The sequence below is a fragment of the Rhinatrema bivittatum genome, chromosome 14, assembly GCF_901001135.1.
Source record: "Rhinatrema bivittatum chromosome 14, aRhiBiv1.1, whole genome shotgun sequence".
Lineage (NCBI taxonomy): Eukaryota > Metazoa > Chordata > Amphibia > Gymnophiona > Rhinatrematidae > Rhinatrema > Rhinatrema bivittatum.
This window is the reverse complement of record NC_042628.1, coordinates 5,733,859-5,751,685: the sequence shown is the minus strand read 5'-3', so window position 1 is coordinate 5,751,685 and position 17,827 is coordinate 5,733,859. Positions and strand designations below refer to the sequence as shown.

General features: G+C 42.8%; 1 protein-coding gene across 1 annotated transcript in view; it reads right to left on the bottom strand.

Moving 5' to 3' along the window:
• CACNA1H (calcium voltage-gated channel subunit alpha1 H) overlaps nucleotides 1-17,827 on the bottom strand; it is a 449,793-nt gene that overhangs the window by 108,214 nt on the left and 323,752 nt on the right. Inside the window, 1 exon segment of the mRNA XM_029576705.1 lies at nucleotides 7,129-7,520. Coding sequence (XP_029432565.1) covers nucleotides 7,129-7,520 — 392 coding nt within the window.

Below are 17,827 nucleotides of genomic sequence, written 5' to 3'. Positions count from 1 at the left end.
TTTCATATGCAAAAAATACATTTTTTAATCCTGGCAAATCTATAAAAACTATTTGGAAAATGAAATCTATTATTCCAAAATATTGTATTTAGCTTACTGCAGATTAATCCCCTTGTATGGCCTGGAGACATGCTGAAGAAATTAAAATTGAGCTATCTTGAAAAATTATACACAAAATTATTCCTTGAGTTCTGACATCATAGTGCATGTATTATGTCTAAATAAACTACTGCAATTTCCATTTAAACTTCCTTAATTCCAATATTATGCAAAGTTTGGTGCCTCATCAGCTTGTGTCCCTTTCCCACACTGCTCTTGTGTTTCCCAGGACTGGCAGGGCATGCAGGATGATGCCAGGGTACAAGGCGATCAGAAAAAGATGACCAATGGGAGATCCAAAGCTGTCTGCATTAGACTGCATGGGGAGGCACTTCTCGCTGGAGGACGCCAGCTACGACATGCTCAGAGCGCTGGGTGCAAACCTGTCCTAGTTCTTCATTTCTCTGTGAGTTGGGCCCACCTGCTCTGGAAGGCAGGATGTGTCATCTGAACTCTCCGACCAGTTACAAACACACCCACAGCTCCCAACTCCCAGCTCAGTGACCACCGGCAATAAGGATTTGATAATTAGATAGAAACCAGACATTAAAATAACTCTGATCCCTAACTGCACACCTCCAGAACATGGTGCTAAACAGTTCTGTACATTCTTATTCTTATAAACTGAAATGCAGATTACTTTCTTTCCATGCATTCTTTATAAAGAGGTCATATTCAAAGAGCTTTTCCAGCTAAGTTGCAACACAGCCAGATAAATCCTAGGGTTTTAAATTTCCTGCAGCTCTGAAGACCTCAAAATTATCTGGCTAAATAGTTAGCCAGATAAAACATATCTGGATAACTTGGAGCTGTTTGAGGGGTGATTCGAAGCACAGCAAAGTTATTTGGCCAATGTAACTGGATTATGCTGGTATTGCACGTTATCCAGCTAAATTTATTCCTGCAGGCGAGGAGTCCTGAAGTTAGCTGGATATGTATAACCGGACAACTTGGACTTTATCTGAATATATTCAAGGGCACGCTTAATCGACAGCGCTCCATTAAATATCACGGACAAGCTATCTGGCTGACTTTAGTCATTTAACTTTGCAGCTGTCCGTGGTGCTGAATATTTATTTATTTATTTATTTATTATTTTTATTATACCGAGTTTCATGATATGAATCACATCAACCCGGTTTACAATTAACAATGTGAATAACTGCAGAGAGTAACATGGTAGAAACATTTCCCAATTCGACATCAAATATAATAAGAAACTTAACAAATAAAAACATTGTAACAATATTTAGGATGTGAGAAAGTTACAAAAAAAAAAAAAAAAACAAGGAAAAATAACTAGGATCTGAAAGGGGAGGAAATTAAAGAAAGAATATTAACATTTTATCCAACTGTATCAATTAATAAATATGTATAAAATTATAAAATATAGATGGGTAGGAAAGAATATCCCATCAGTGTACCCAGCACTGATGGGATATTCCATCAGTGTACCCAGAATATCCCATCAGTGTACCCAGGTAGAATATCCCATCAGTGTACCCAGCACTGCAGACTCCGAGCAGATTTAGCCTTCACCATAGGGAAATTCCAGCAATGGGAGGTTCCGGGGGTGTTTGACTGTCTTGGTGCATCCCTTACAGGGTGAGTCCAGGCTGTCTGAGAGGAACAAGGGAGAAGCAGCAGGATACTGTGCTCTCCAGTCTCCTGGAGAAGGACAGATTTCCCTCTCTCCTTTTGGGAGCACGTTGATAGGTTGTCTCTGTCAGTGGGGTTTCAAGATTGGAGTGGATGCCAGGAGAGACCCAGCTGCAGTAGTTTCTGGAGGGCGACGTTCCCAAGTCCACTGGTTAAGCAAACTCATCTGTGAGGCTGACTGCAACAACCAAGTATAGATATATATCAGGCTCTGGGGAGAAAAGGAGTGTGGAGAGCCACCAGAAACCCAATTCCTACCTGTTTTATTTGAGTAGCATGAGAAATTGATAAAGAGTTGTCAGCTGCTTTTAATTAATGATTGCTGTATATTTATTTGAACTGTATACATTTATTACTGTGCATGTTGGTTGTAATACACATTAGTGCTCTGCGAATTGCAGACTATAAATCTGTGAAATAAAATAAAATAAATACAATGATTTATTGTGATTTTCCTGTTGTGAATCTTGGGACTGTCTGACTGCTGGTTATTCTGTATTTTTGGGGACTTATTTTGTGGCTTGTTTCTTGAGAGACAGTGAAGGTGACCTCCCTTGGGACTTACAGCTTTAGTTACCCCCGCTGGAGAATGCTGATCTGGAGTTGCGCAGGTTTTTCCCTAGTCTGCAGCATTTGAAGGTGGTCCCCTGCCTTCCACGGGAAGTGCCCTGGAAAGGGGCATGCAGAGAGCAATGATTATTTATACACTGCAGCAGCAATAGGCATAGCGCTGGTCAGCCACAGAGCAAAGATTATTATCTGAAAACGAAAGCACCCGTGTGCACCCAGCGCCGTACAGCATCATCGGTGTAGACAGTTCTTAGCACGTCCGGGTGCGTTCCTCGTCCCTAGGGAAGGACGAGGACAAAGCTGTAAAGTCTTGTACTGCAGGTGCCGCACCAAAATGTGAATGAACGCTCCAGTCAGTGTCGAGGATACAGCTGGCAGAGGCTCTCAGGTGGAAAGTACCAGAACCAGCCACCAAGGAACGCAACAAGGGCCCGGGGCCGAGGGCGGCTGCGGCTCTGGGAAAGCTCATGCTCCTTCCTTCCCTGCCTTCCTCTCCCCGGTTGCTTGGGAGTAGCTGAGTCTCTGCTCCAAACAAGGAGATGTACACAACTGTTGTCTGCACCCCAGAATGCAGAGTAGGAGCTCCCAATTTATTTTAATTGTCTGCATGCATAATTAATGGCACTGCTGTCTGCTCCTTGCATGCTTTCTGTTTTTGGGCAGCCCACATTCAAAAGGGGGACACAAAAAGAAGGCAATTAACCTTTGCAATATCAATCATTTAGCTAAAGAACTGTGTCCCGCAACCTCCTAATTAGCATTCTGGTAAAAATGAAGCTGCATGACAGAAGTAGGGCAGTCAGCTGTAGAAATGTGCCACTCTGTGCGCTGATATCCAACTCAAATGAACAAACTCAGCTTCAGTCATTCCTCTCTTACTTGATTCTTTTACTTTGGCTATGAACAGATGTCAAAATGAAAACAAACGTATTCTTGATTGATTAGGAACAGCAGCAGCAATTCTATGTAATGCTGGCTCCTGCACATATGAAAACATGAAGCCATGGCTTGGAGAGGGGTATAAGTGCATCTTTCCGTGTGTCTCGGGAAGTGGATGTGGAATGGCTTAAGCCCATCCAGGAAGCACGCACCGACAGCCGGCGGGTGCGCGGAATCTACTGCTGCTTCAGAGGAGAGGCAAGGTGGGAAATAAAAAACATTTAGAGTTAGGTAGGGGGTAGGGTCGGGGAGGAGAGGAGAGGAAAGGAGGCAGGAAGGGTAGGGTTAAGCATAGGAAAGTTCCCTCCCAGTCCGGTCCTTAACTGGAGTGTTAGCAGGTCTTAAAACCGACCCCTATGTGTCTTTGTACAGCACTGTGTACATCTGGTATGTGCTACACAAATCATGATAATAATATTTCACAGTAACTGCATAAAACAGAACTTGCATTTACTTTATGTAATAAACTTACTAATCACTTCCCCAGCATCTGACTGCCCAGAGTGGTGTACATAACTAAACCAGTGGCATAATAAAATAATAAACATAAAACAATAAAATGCAACAAAGTAAAAAAAACAAACCAACTCCATCACCACCAGCCCAGTCATCACCAACATCACCATCACATGCCTTCTGATCCCTAAAAAGACCCTCTCATAGGACTTTAAAAACAGAACTTGCATTTACTTTATGTAATAAACTTACTAATCACTTCCCCAGCATCTGACTGCCCAGAGTGGTGTACATAACTGAACCAGTGGCATAATAAAATAATAAACATAAAACAATAAAATGCAACAAAGTAAAAAAAACCAAACCAACTCCATCACCACCAGCCCAGTCATCACCAACATCACCATCACATGCCTTCTGATTCCTAAAAAGACCCTCTCATAGGACTTTAAAATCCTTTTTGAATATAATTATGGTACTCATGGAATACCTGCACTTCCCAACCCCAATTGGCCATGGCATCATTCTTTGAGTGCAGTAGGCCCAGTACAAAAAAGAAGCTATGAGGTCATCAGTGAGAACACATATTATTCCAACATTTAGTTGTCATTGTTACAATTACTTCAGAACATACTCTGCAATCCTCAGAAATCACTTGGAGCAGTTATGTTATGTCATGAATAGTATAAGAGTGACCTTCCAGATAGGTGTCCTGGCATTTATGACATTAATACCAATAAGATCCAACCAGTACTCTGGTGGTAAGCACCAAAATGGTGACAGAATTCAAGCATGCTTGGGACACATCTTGCAGGCAGAGGTGAGGGTGCGAGAGGGAGATGACCAGAGATTCAATAGGGTCTGTGGTGACACAATAGGCAAGAGGGCAGCTAGAAAGACTGGGTGAACCAAGAGGATCATATTTGTTCCTCACTAATACTTTACTGTATAATTGGCTTCTAGCCCTTATGGTGGAATATGGAGACACCGTTACTTGTGTGGCTGCTTCTAGGAGAAGCCAAAGCAGAGAATGTAGGCACAGGAACTGAAGCATCCAATACAGACTCTTGGTACAGTAAGGGACTAGGCCATCTGTACCCCTTAATTTGATGGCACTAAGGCAGAATGAAATCTAAACAGAAGAAGGACAATTTTTAGAAGGATCTCAAGCCTGATATCAGAAAAGGCTAAGTACCTCAATTTTGGCTCCTGTGCCTATTTTCAGCTGATCTAAGGCACCTTAATTTTGGCCTGAATATAGGTACCTAACTTTAACTTAACCTGAGGCACATAAATTTAGGATAGCTAATAATTTTGACTGATCATGCACAACAAGTTTGCTGTGGAAAGGATTCTTCTGCTTGGTACCCACTTAAAACTAGGGTTCCTCAAGGGTCATTATTGTTTGCCACTCTGTTCAGTAAGGGGTCGATTTTAAGACCCACGTGCATGCGTCCATGCGCACGCATGTGTGGGCGACCGGGGATTTTTCCAGTTATGCGCAGTGATGCAATCGGCCTTTTTCCCTTTTTCCTAGTTCCCTTCCAGTCCACTCTAATTAAGGAGTGGACTGGGAGGGAACTTCCCTACCCCGCTACCTAACTTTCTTCCCTTTTCCCTGACCTCTAACCCCTACCTAGATACCCCAAATATTTTTATTTCTATACATACTGCTCCTCGGGAGCAGAAATATACTCCACATGCCGACTGACTGCCGGCATGCGCTTCCCCAGGTCAAAGTCTAATGGTGCTGTCCTGGCCTCACCCCTTTACTTGGCCCAGCATTTCTGTGCATAACAAGGGTTACACTCGCGGCCGGCCCTTTGTAAAATGCATGTGGTGCACAGGGCCCGAACCTCACACATAACTCCTGTTTTTTACGCGCATGGGCCTTTTAAATTGGGCCTTATGTATTTACGTTTGATTTGCAAACTATTTTTGGGCTTAGAACATTATTGTTGCCTTTGTGCAGACAACATACAATTCATTTTTCCAATCACTTCTGATGTCAATACAATGATCGGTCTTATCTCTAAATATTTGAATGCCGTTAAGAGAGGGTTAACTCACAATATGCTAACACTCAATATTTCAAAAACCAAAGATTATTAGGGTAGGCAGACATTTAGCATCCCATTTTCTAGCAAACATTTCTAGCAAACATTCAATGGGATGGATTTTCCATATCTATTGTAAAGGAAGTCAGAAACGTTGGCGTCATCATAGACTGAACTTTCATTTAAATCACGTTAAGACAGTTATCCAATGATCTTTTTTTAGACTGCAGATTCTAAGGAAAGTTAAACCCTACGTTGAAGAAATGGAATTCAGGATATTTCTCCAAGCCTTAGTTATATCTGGCCTTGATTACTGTAACTCTATTTGGGCCTCCCACAATCTATAGCTTTGCAGATAGTTCAAATTTTGACGCTAAACCTTTGATGGGAATGATGCAGTTTGAGCATATTATGCCAGTTCTTTATACTCTTCACTGGCTTCCTACTGAATGGTACATAGAGCAATGAATAATGAAGCACCTTATTGTATCAGTTCACTGCTCAGAATCTACCATCCTAGTAGACAGGGAAATGTTTGCTTGACATTCCAGATCCTAGACTAGTTAAGTTGGCAGAAAGAAACCAGTGAAAGGCTGTTTGCCATAAAGGCATCTATCTTCTGGAACCGACTGCCAGAGCCCATGTGTTAAATCATCCCAGAAACAAGTTGCCAGTGTTTTTTTCAGAAGCATTCAAGTTGAATTGAGGAACTATGCTTTCATGTTTTTAGTTATCCATGAACAGTGTTCATGGATAACTAAAAACATGAAAGCATAGTTTGTTATTTTTTATCAATGTAATTCTGAGAGTTGCCCAGGACCTTGGATAGCATGGCATAGAAACATTTTTAAATAAATAAATTACTTTCCCTAAATTAAGGTGCCTAAGTTAGGGATCCTATGCTTTGTTTACGTTTAAGGTGAATTTAGGCACTCAGGCAAATATTTCCATTTTCCAGATGTCAGAGCCTAATGTTAGATGCCTCAATCTTTTGAATACCAGGCTTCTAGCGCCTAGGTTGGTTTATTGGTGTGTGCATGCACCCAACAATAAAAAGAAGGATTGAAGGGAAGGCAGGGCTAATACTGATGAAAAGGAGAGGTTCCTGGTGGGGGCTGGAGGCAAGGAGATTCTCATGTGCCAACAGCCTGGACAACATCATAACTCACTCAATGCTAATTCTCAACAGTGAAATCATTAGATCCTAACTCCAATTCAGTTAGCACAATCTGCAAAATCTCTTATATTCCTTGTAGAGTTGGAGTGTGAGGTTCATTAGAATCTACAGAGTACACGGACGATAAGCTTCTCATAAAAATGTGGTTATATGATTAATTATTTGTCTTACCTGCTCATGATATTCAATTCCCATGCTCAAGGTGTTGATCAAAATTGCTATCATAATCCCACGATTGAAGTATTTACTATCCACAATCCTTTTCAGTCTGTTCCCAAAAGCCACCCACAGCTTGGATACTTGGTTGTTGCCCTTTGATTTCTTTCTCCTTGTATTCTTTTTCTGTTGCATGCGATCCCTTTGGTCTCCGTGCCGCACATCCTGGGTGAACTCGTAGACTCCGTTGGTGTCAGAGTCGCAGCTCTCTGGCTCACTGAGCTCAAACTCTTGGTTCTCCAGGATGCTGGCACAATATGGACAGCTCTGAAGCTCACAGGTCAGAGGGCTGGGCAGCGAGCATGGTACACTCAGACCAGACAGCCTGCTGGAAGACCGACAGACACCTGCAGCCAAAAAGCACAAGGGGTAAGGCAGCAATAACACCAATTTTCCTCAACTCTCTTCTCCCAAATAACATTATGAACCCAGTGATACCCCCTGGATGTGTTTGAAGTATTAAAATTTCAGGTAGACTGCTAAATAGCTAACTAAATATACACAGTAGCACACATCTCATTGGAGACTGTGGTACTTTCTTATAAATACAGGCAAATAAATACCGTAAAAGATTAGTGTAGGTATGATTTTGCAGCTGCATGAATGTTAGGGATGTGGTAGTGCTGTGGTTATTTACTCTGCAGTATTGTTACCAATGAGATAGGTTCTGTGTCTCATTGCCATTCAGAAGACACCTGATAAAGGGACCCAAATCGTGATCACAGGAAGCGATGTACAACAATACAGATGTAGTACTTGGCTTTAATAAAAAGGATCATGACTCATTACATCCTCTAGTGAATCTGATTACATAAAGGGGAGCCCTCTGAGTGCTCAACTTGCAAAGCACAAATGACACAAAAGGGGGTTAAATTAGCACAAGTCGGAAACCTGTGAGCATTTCCATCCATCATCAAGGCTTTAACCCTGGCTACTGTCCATTTGTGCAGCTTTCATAATTCAATCACCCTTGAGTCTTTTCTTTTTAATCTAGTGGTGAGTATGGCTCACGTTTACTTTACCTCATGGTTGGATCAGAAATGCTGAACAGCATTCAGGCTGCAAACTCTCAAAGGTGAATTTTAAAAGCCTGGCGCGCACATCAATTAGGGGATGTGCAAAGAAGTTGCTGACTGTATTTTAAAAAAATGCCCCTATACGTGCGTAAATGTTGTGGTGCACGCGTCTGAAACATTTCCTAAAAGGGGCAGGACGTGAGAGTTTCAGGGCTCGATCAAGAGAAGCAGGTGCAAATATTTACGCGCCGAGATTCCCCGCCATGTAACTTCACTTCTGCCCTGGATGACGCGTAACTCATTAAATAAAGGGATGGAGCTGTTTCTGAGGGGTTTAAAGGGTCTGGAGTAAGTGGGGGGAGTGGACACTATCAAACCAGTGGGGGTTGGAGGACCCAGCTCCTAACTGGTGGATGAACTGGTAAACTGGGAATGCTGTGGACACTATCAAACCAGTGGGGGTTGGAGGACCCAGCTCCTAACTGGTGGATGAACTGGTAAACTGGGAATGCTGTGGACACTATCAAACCAGTGGGGGTTGGAGGACCCAGCTCCTAACTGGTGGATGAACTGGTAAACTGGGAATGCTGTGGACACTATCAAACCAGTGGGGGTTGGAGGACCCAGCTCCTAACTGGTGGATGAACTGGTAAACTGGGAATGCTGCGGGCCCGCACCCCTTTTAAAATCCCCTGACTTATGCGATAGAAGTGGGATGTGTGCGCCCACTTAAAATTTGGGGCAGACGTGCGCGTAGCCAGGAACGCATGTTATAACCTAGCCGCATTGCTGGGCACGAGCTGACGCACGTGTGCAAATGCGCGGCCATGCACCGGTTCGAAAGCTCCGGGAGAACCTTTAAATATAAAGGAACAGGTTTTTTAAGTGGATCGCTCACAGACGTTGTCTTCTGAATGCTGTTCAGCTATTTCTGATCTATGCAGGAGGTAAGTAAATGTGAGATATGCTCTCCACTTTAATTTTTTATGAACTTGATTGAATTGTCTATGTATATGAAATATGCATGAATATGCTGAATTCTTGACAATTGATGCTACTGCTCACAAGTTTCATCAAACTTGTGCTATTTCAGCCCCTCTGGTGCCTGTCACCATGGGTCCAGTACATGTGCACAGATTTTTCTAAATTACAAATGAGTAATATTTATTGAAATGAGTTTAACACAGTTACATTTGTAAGCAAGCCATGAGGTCTTCAGGGAAGCTGCATGCCACATTAGTGGATCCCACATCTGCAGATTCAGGATCACATTTTAATTGTAGAAAACTGAAGGGTGAAGCCCCCCAACACACACCTTCCATCCAGCTTGCGATTGTGGGATATCCAGCATTAGAACAACTCTGTTCAGAAACTGTCTGTCGTGTCTATTACTAGGATTTCCCCATCTCTTTCTTTACTGAGCCCCCTCTACCCCCTGCTGCTCATGTCAGGCCTTGCCCTGTCATCCCTGACCGCGGGTGCTGCAGACATCAAGCCGCTCCCATGTGATTAAATGGTCACTCTTCTTTTTTATAGCTGAAGATTATTTGCATTTCCAGGGCTCTGTAAATGTGACACCAAAGCTAATGGCCCCTTCAGGTAATGAGATGAGGGATGGAGAGGAAGAGGGAGCCTGCAGTATTAGAGACTTCCCTGTCACATTCATTACAAAGCAGATTTTCTTTTCTTTCACTGATGCATCCAGAACCAGGGGGGGTGCACATCATTTCTTTTGTTTTGATTTTTTTTTTTTGCTTCGTTTGAGGTTTCTTTCATTTTGCTTTGTTTATCTGAAATGAAAGAAACGCCGAAACAAACGAATCTCTCCCCTCCCAGAAAAAACATAAGGAAGCTCAAAGGGTCTCTCTCCTGTGCCCCGCGCTGTCCAAATTTACGAACCAAAGCCACCCACCGCAGGCCTTCCCTGATACCCCCTACCCTACCCCATCTGTAGGGGTGCAAAGGGGCAGGAGCAATCCCCCGTCACTCCTGGCTCCGCAGGATCAGCGCCATTTCAAACGAGGCACCTGGAGGGGGCAGGAGCGGCAGGGGATCGCGGTCCCGGTCTGTACTTCTTGCAAGCTGCGGGCTGCCGCAGGGCAAGTGGCGGTGGAAGGGCAGGTGTCAAAGGGCGGTGTCAAAGGGCGGTGGAAGGGCAGGTGTCAAAGCTGCATATCTTTCTCTGAAACTACATTTCAAGAAGTGAAATCTCATTCGGTTTTCTTTCAGTTTCTTTTAAAAATGAATGGAAACGAAATGAGCTCCCTCCCTATCCAGAATTAGCTTGAAAGTGGTGGAGACCAAGCACATTGTGGGTCTGGAGGAAGAGTTCGATTCCAATGGAACTTTGTGTAGGTGGGAGCTTAATGAATGAGCGTCTTCTAGAGAAACTGAGATACTTATTGGGCTCAATATTCACAGACATCCGGTTATCTGCGGTATCCAGATATAGCTTCTGTGGCTGACTTAGAAGGATACTCAGTGGCACGGCTGTAACTGCATACATTTTAGTTAACCAGATAAGTTATATCTGGAGAACTCTAGATCTGCTCTTGAGCAGGTCTAACGTAACCAGATAAGGCTGAATACAGGCACTTATCTGGTTAAGATAACTGCATAAGTTGCCCTCCCTCAATCCACCCAAGATATCTGGTTATCTGCTTAGCTGATTAAATACTTATCTGGCTAAGTGGTGGCTGCTGAACATAGCCAGATATTCATCCACTTTGCTGGATGAGTCCCTATTTCTCCGGGTAAGTAATGCTAACTATTGGCTCTTTGAGACCTCGTCGATGCCGCAGATACAGACAGAAGTGCTAACCTCTGCCAAGAGATCTCTGCTTTCTCTTCCCGCCCACCAACACTTGGATTGGTTGTAGTTGGTGCTGGGGAAGGGATTCAGCTCTTTCATTTTCCTGGAACCGCGCTCGAGCACCAAACCGTTTACCTCTCTGCATCTCTCTCTTTACTCTTTTCCCTAAGCTACATTGACCCCATTCTGTCAGGAATTTCCTTTTCATTTCTGCCCTCGTCTTCTCATCCCTGCTCTCCTGTGTTGGGTTTCCGAGATCTCATGGGCAGCGATTCTGTTGTTCACTTCTGTCATCCTACTTGTCTCTGTACCTGTGCTCAGTCACCAAGTTTATTTGAAACAAGACGGATCTTTTTCCTTCTGCATCCGCCCATTCTGTCTGCATTCACCCCCTCTGCGCTGCTTTGCAAAAACTCGACGCGGCCGACAAAGCTGGGAGCAACGGCAGGCCCTATGAAAGCACCGTGGCACTTTCTGGATCATAATGCAAACTAAAAGAATTATAAAGAGGCGCTGAGCAGTGTGGCGTGCGCTCCATCCCTTCCCGTTCTTCCTCAGGAACAAGAACCTTTACTGCGGACTTCTTCTCCATCCCTTCCTGCTCCAGCTCCACCCCCCATCCTCTGCCGTCTCGGCGTGGGTCTCAGACTGCCTGTTCCATTCATGTGCAGGGGGCCAGGGATGCGGAAAACTTTCTGACCCCTGGCATAAGAGAAGCCTGCGCTCCCAGGGGTTGCTGCAGCACCCACCGCACCCTCTAGTTCCAACCCCTTGGTTCACCCAGGCCTCCTGTGCTCACTTTCCCTGCCGTACTCTCTAGCTCGCCTCACACCTGCAACTTTGCACTGTCCAACATTCACGATACATCAAGCTCTTAGGAGGACAATTACCCAAAGTATTTACCGGGACAAATTAACCTGCCTGAAATCAGTCCTCCATATCGTGGCAAAAAGTCGGCATTGGTTTTCACAGCACATGACTTTTAGCCGCTTTAAATAGAGGCATTCCCAGCAGCGTGCTTAGGTCAGGGGAGAGAGACAGCCCACGCATATCTGATTTTGAAATGGACACGTGCTATTCCACCCCTAAATGGTAAATTTGCTACTGGTTTAAAAGTATCAGATTTACTATTTTTAGATAAAGTGAGTGAGGGAGTGGTGGCTATTTCACTCCAGGATTACGTGACTTACACTTTTTAGATTGTTTCTAATCAGATTTTAGAGTGGGGCATAGTACAGCGGCTGCATTGGTGGCCTTAGTGGATGATCTTCTACAGGAATGGGACCTGGGAGGTTCGTCTTTATTAGTTTTTTTAGATTTGTCTGCCGCTTTTAACACCATTCACCACAGCATTTTGTGGGATAGATTATCCAGCTTGAGTTAAGGCAATCTGTGGCTAAATTGGTTTTGTTCTTTAACAGGGAGAATCCAGAGGTTAGTAATGGGCAACTGTCTTTCAATCTCATGTCCTCAGGGATCCATTCTGTCCCCTGTTCTCGTTAATATTTACCTACAACCATTAGGTGACCTTATTAGGAGATATGGAGTCTATCATTTGCTCACCAATGATGTCCAAATCTATGATCCTCTGGGTGAGGGTCCCTCATGGGAGGCTGGGGTTCTAAACCAATCTTTGTAGGCTATTGCAGCATGGATGCAGGTAAACAAGCTTAACCTAAGTCCTGAAAAGATGGGTGAGTAATTCAGGCGCTCAGGATTTGGATATTCTACCAGAGTTGGATGGTATAACACTTAAATTGAAGACCCGAATACAGAATTATAGTGGATTCTGTCTTGAAAATGACCATTCATGCATTAATGCTTGCCAGGAAAGCCTTTGCTAAGCTTTGTCTCTCTCACCAGTTACAGTTGTTTATGAGACAGATAGATCTGAAAACAGTGATGTGCGCACTGTTCATTTCCCGTTTAGATTACTGCAACGCGCAACATTTAAGGCTGCCAGGAAAGAAAGTCTGCAAGCTGCAGGTAACAAACAATGCTGCGAGTTCAGTGTTACAGGTAGTAGAGCCAGCAGAGACAGAGTCACTCCAATACTAGATCTATCTATATTGGCTACCAGTAAGTTCTCACATTCTTGAAAAAAATTAAATGTTAGTTTTTAGGGCTCTGAATAGGTTAGGGCTGAGATATTTAATGGATCACTAAATTGGGAGCCTTGAGATCAGCCTGGGAGGCTTTGCTGTGTATCTCATCGTTTTTAGTTATGAAACTGGGACTAGGGCGCGAGCTGCTTCTTTGCTGCTTCTCAAGTATGGAATAGGCTCATGTCTGGAATCAGAGTATCTGCTGTTTAGACGTTTAAGATCTGGTTTATTACCTAAGCCTTTGAAGTTGTTCTTAATTTGGGGGTTTGTGTCTGCTTTCCAGGTATTTAAATTGGTTGGCTATATGCTTTTATGTTTTTGTTATGTATGTTTTATTTTAATTATGTTTTACATATATATTTATTGTAACATATATGTTTTTTTTTAATAGTCAAATATGTTTTATTGAAAGTAAAAATCACAACAGTAACACGGATACAGTGTTGGGACTCTTCACACACCATATCAATGAAAATACATGTCAACAGATTAATACCACCAAAACAATAATGTTTTGTTTAAAATTGTATCCCATGTTTAGCACAGAGTTTTGAAGGTGGTTTATACATTTTAGAATTAAATAATGAAATGAAATTTAATATACATGGCTGTTTTTAGCATTTGTGCATAGCAGCACATTTTCAAAGGAAACTGCCTGGATGGTTTCCCTTGGAAAACTAACTGAATTATACCTGGGGTAAAAGAGACCAATGCACATTTCTAATACTGAGGCTATTCACAACTGCCTCTTATTGTATAACGAATACCTCAAAATCTCATCTGATTGGTAGCCTAATAAAATCGTCCCTCGAGTCCCTCTGCTAACTAGGGAGGGTCATTCCCACAGATAAGAGCTTTACCAACAGACAGAGCTTCTTACAAAGTGTATTATTAGAGGTGCCCTCGAAGTGGGAATTGTGCAAGGTAATCTGCCGCAGGAGAGCTCTTTCTGTGGCAGACCTGGAGTTGTACAATTAAGTCCCACTGGAGATTAAGCCGGAAGCAAACAATCTGGAAAACTCGGATCTTTCCAGATGGTACCGGATAGCTGAATGCCGTGGAGGTGAGGAGAAGGGCGTCGTAAGTGATGATGGGCTGAGTGCTATAACATCTGGTTTTGGTGCTAGGTTATGGCAGGCAGGGGGTGTGGGTTGATGGGTTAAAGCTGTAAGTTTTCAATTGCTTTACATTTGCCTTTATATGTGTGGATGCGGTTGTACACCTCTATGGGCAGCTCTTAGTGGATGTGACTGACATGACATGCATGGCTGTTTGCTCACAAGTTTACCCGCAGTGAGCAGAGGAGGCTCTGGTGGGCGGGGTTGGCACTTACACGCATTCTTGTGCATTTTTAAAAGTGTTCAGGAAAGAAATCTGCAAACAAATTAGCGGTATAAATGCACGTGGAGTGGCTTAGGAAGGACATTCGCATGCTTTCCCTTTGAAAATGAAGGTAAATTAGGTGCACGTTTGATTTAAAATGCTTGTGGGCTGCTACAAAATGACCTCCTTAATTCTAAAATGAATCATCTCACAAGAAATGCGGAGAAAGCCCTATTATCCAGCATGTGTGGGGAAGAGCCCGTGCTGGTTAGCCGAGGGTGCTCTCGTGTCCTCACCTTTCCAGGCATTGGCAACGTGCTGCAGTGGGTCCTTAAAGGACCGTCTGCACGTGCAGTCCCTCCAGATGCGCTGCTGGGTGACGCCTAGTTGAGTTTTTCGGTTGGTTGAGCGCCAGATAATAGGGCTTTTGCTGTGCTTTGTCCAGTCAGCAATTAAACCAGAAATTCCCTTCTGGTAGAAGCTCAGTTACCTAGTGTTCCTGGTGTGGTTAAATGAATATGTAGCACTACAAAGGTTTGCTTTGTAAATAAGTTAAAATGCCTCACAAATGTCTTCCTACTCTTCCTGCAAGTCAGAGGAATCAGGGGTTATGACCAAGTTGCTCTCTGACTGGCTTTTTCTTGCCTATGAGAATGACAGAGAGGATGTTGTGCTTGAAAACAATTTCAGGGAGATTTAAGATGTTTTAAACCGACATGTTTTATGAAAGTCTAAGCAAGTTCCTTAATAAACAAGAAACTACAGCTAGAAGGACATACTGCTTCAAAAAAAACCTATCATTTCTGTAAAAACTCAGGTTTTGACCCTTGGCTGAATTCACTTTTAAGTTTTGTATGATTTAAGAGCCCTGAAGAACAAGCTGTCCTTGCTTGCAATTTCCCCTACAAAAAAAAAGCAAAAAAGATTTGTTTGCAATTAGAGGCCTCCCTCACAAACAGTCAACACTTCCTAATGAAGCCGTTCCTCTCCTTACTTCTACAGAAGTATTTATGCATCAGGTTGCAAATGCATGCAATTATGCTTCAGCATTTAGGTTTTGCATGCAGTGAGTCCATTGCTCCTGATTTCCTTCTACTTTGCTAGGTTAAGGGGAGGGTGAAGGGTGACGAGTGATTCAGCTCTGTGATTATTAAAATTCTGAGTGATGCCAGCACTGGCAGAACTACAAATCAGAGCCTGATTACTTCGGTACACCATGGAACACTAGCCCGCATTATTTCTCTGAGTACGTTTCCAACAGGTGTGAGTCTTTGTGAAAGATATTGCCGAGAAGCTGGAAGGAAAAGTTTGCCTTTTTGCTGATGTCACGAAGATATGGAACAGAGTGGATGCCTCTGAGACAGAATGAGGAGTGTTCCAAGAAAGTTCAAGGAGTAGTCAAGTGTTTAGCAGCTAAATTTTCACTTGGAAAAATGTTATATCACATTCAATAAACCAAACTTGTTTATTAAGGAACTTAAACTAAACAAGCAATACATAAACTGCAGAGTTATACACTTGAGGTGCAATTCAAGGGAACAGTGGATGATGGAGACAGGGTGGAGGAATGAGATACTGATGTGCATCAACCATCATGTTTGATAATCTCAGGGTAGCAAAACAGTATGATAAGGAAGTATCTTTAGCTTTATTAAAGATTTATGCAGCATGTCATAAAACTAATAAAACATCAAAGCAATGATAAAAAACACCCCAAATTAAATAAAATCAGTAGAAAAGAAACCACTGAATGAGAGATGAGGAATAGAATACTTAGGGAAAGAATTAACCAGCAGAAAAAAAGGAGATAATATTGCCTCCGTACTGCTCATTAGGAAGACTGTACCTAGAATATGGCACCCAATTTTGGAGGCCATGCCTTCAGAAGGATATAGACGAAGTAGAGATGCTCCAGAGAAAGGCAACCATCATATCACCAAAAATATCAGATGAGACGGAAGAATCTAAATACCACTGAAGAGAGGAGAAACTGGGGTGATATGATAGAGATATTGAAATATCTCAAAGGTATAAATTAACAAGACGCAAATCTGTTTTTCAGAGGTGAGAATGTTCTCGAACAAAAGGACACATCACAAAGTTCTACGAGATTAGAATCAAGAGCACCGTCAGAAAATATTTCTTCAGGTAAAGGATGGTGGATGCATAGAACAACAGTAACAGTATTCAAGAAAGCCCGGGATAAGCACAGAGGAGCCCCACTCGCAAAGAAGTGAAGGGAAAGCCAGAGATTAATTTATTTATTTATCTGCATTTATAGGCTGCTTATCTCATGAAAAACTTGCACCAGAGATGAAACGGGGCAGACTTGATGAGCCTTACGCTCCTTTCCTGTGGCTAAAATCTTTCTTAAACTTCATTATTAGTGACAAGCAACAAACAAAAGCAGCTCTGCTATACCTCAACAAAACCAATGTAGAGTTACAACTTGTACCTAGTTCAGCAGTATTCTCTCTCTCCCCTCCTGGGCCTGGCTAGTTAGGCACTTTCCCAGGGACCTCCTCCTGACAGATCTTTGGATCTGGTCCTTTAAGGTCTTTTGAAGTTTTCTGCATTATAGGGAAAAATAACCCTTGTTGTAGCTACACTATTTTAGGTTCCATTGTAGGAGTTACCACCCAGGAAAAAGATCTGGGAGTCATAGTTGATATTTCATTGAAATCATCGGCTCAGTGTGCTGCGGTGATCAAAAAAAGCAAACAGAATGTTAGGACTTATTAGAAAGAGAATGGCAAATAAAACAGAGGATGTTATAATACCTCTGTATCACCTCAATGCTTAGACCGCACCTTGAATACTGTGTGCATTTCTGGTAACTGCATCTCAAAAAAGATATAGCTGCAGTGGAGAAGGTACAGAGATGGGTGTCCAAAATGATAAAGGGAATGGAATGGCTCCCTTATGAGGAAAGGCTGAAGAGGTTAGGGCTGAACAGCTTGAAGAAGAGACGGCTGAGGGGGGATATGATAGAGGTCTACAAAATAATGAAAGGAATTGAATGGGTAAATGTGGAACAGTTATTTACTCTTTCAGATAATACAAGGACCAGGGGGGCACTCCATGAATTAGCAAGTAGCACATTTAAAACAAATTGGAGAAAATTCTTTTTCACTCAACGCACAATCAAGCTCTGGAATTCGTTGCCAGAAGATGTAGTTAAGGCAACTAGTGTAGCTGGGTTTATAAAGGTTTGGATAAGAAGAGAAGAAGGAGGAGAAGTCCATTAACTGCTATTAAACAATAGGGAATAGCCATTGCTTGTTGCCAGCATTAGTAGCTTGGGATCTATTTAATGTTTGGGTACTTGCCAGGTACTTGTGGCCTGGTTTGGCCTCTGTTGGAAACAGGATGCTGGGCTTGATGGACCCTTGGTCTGA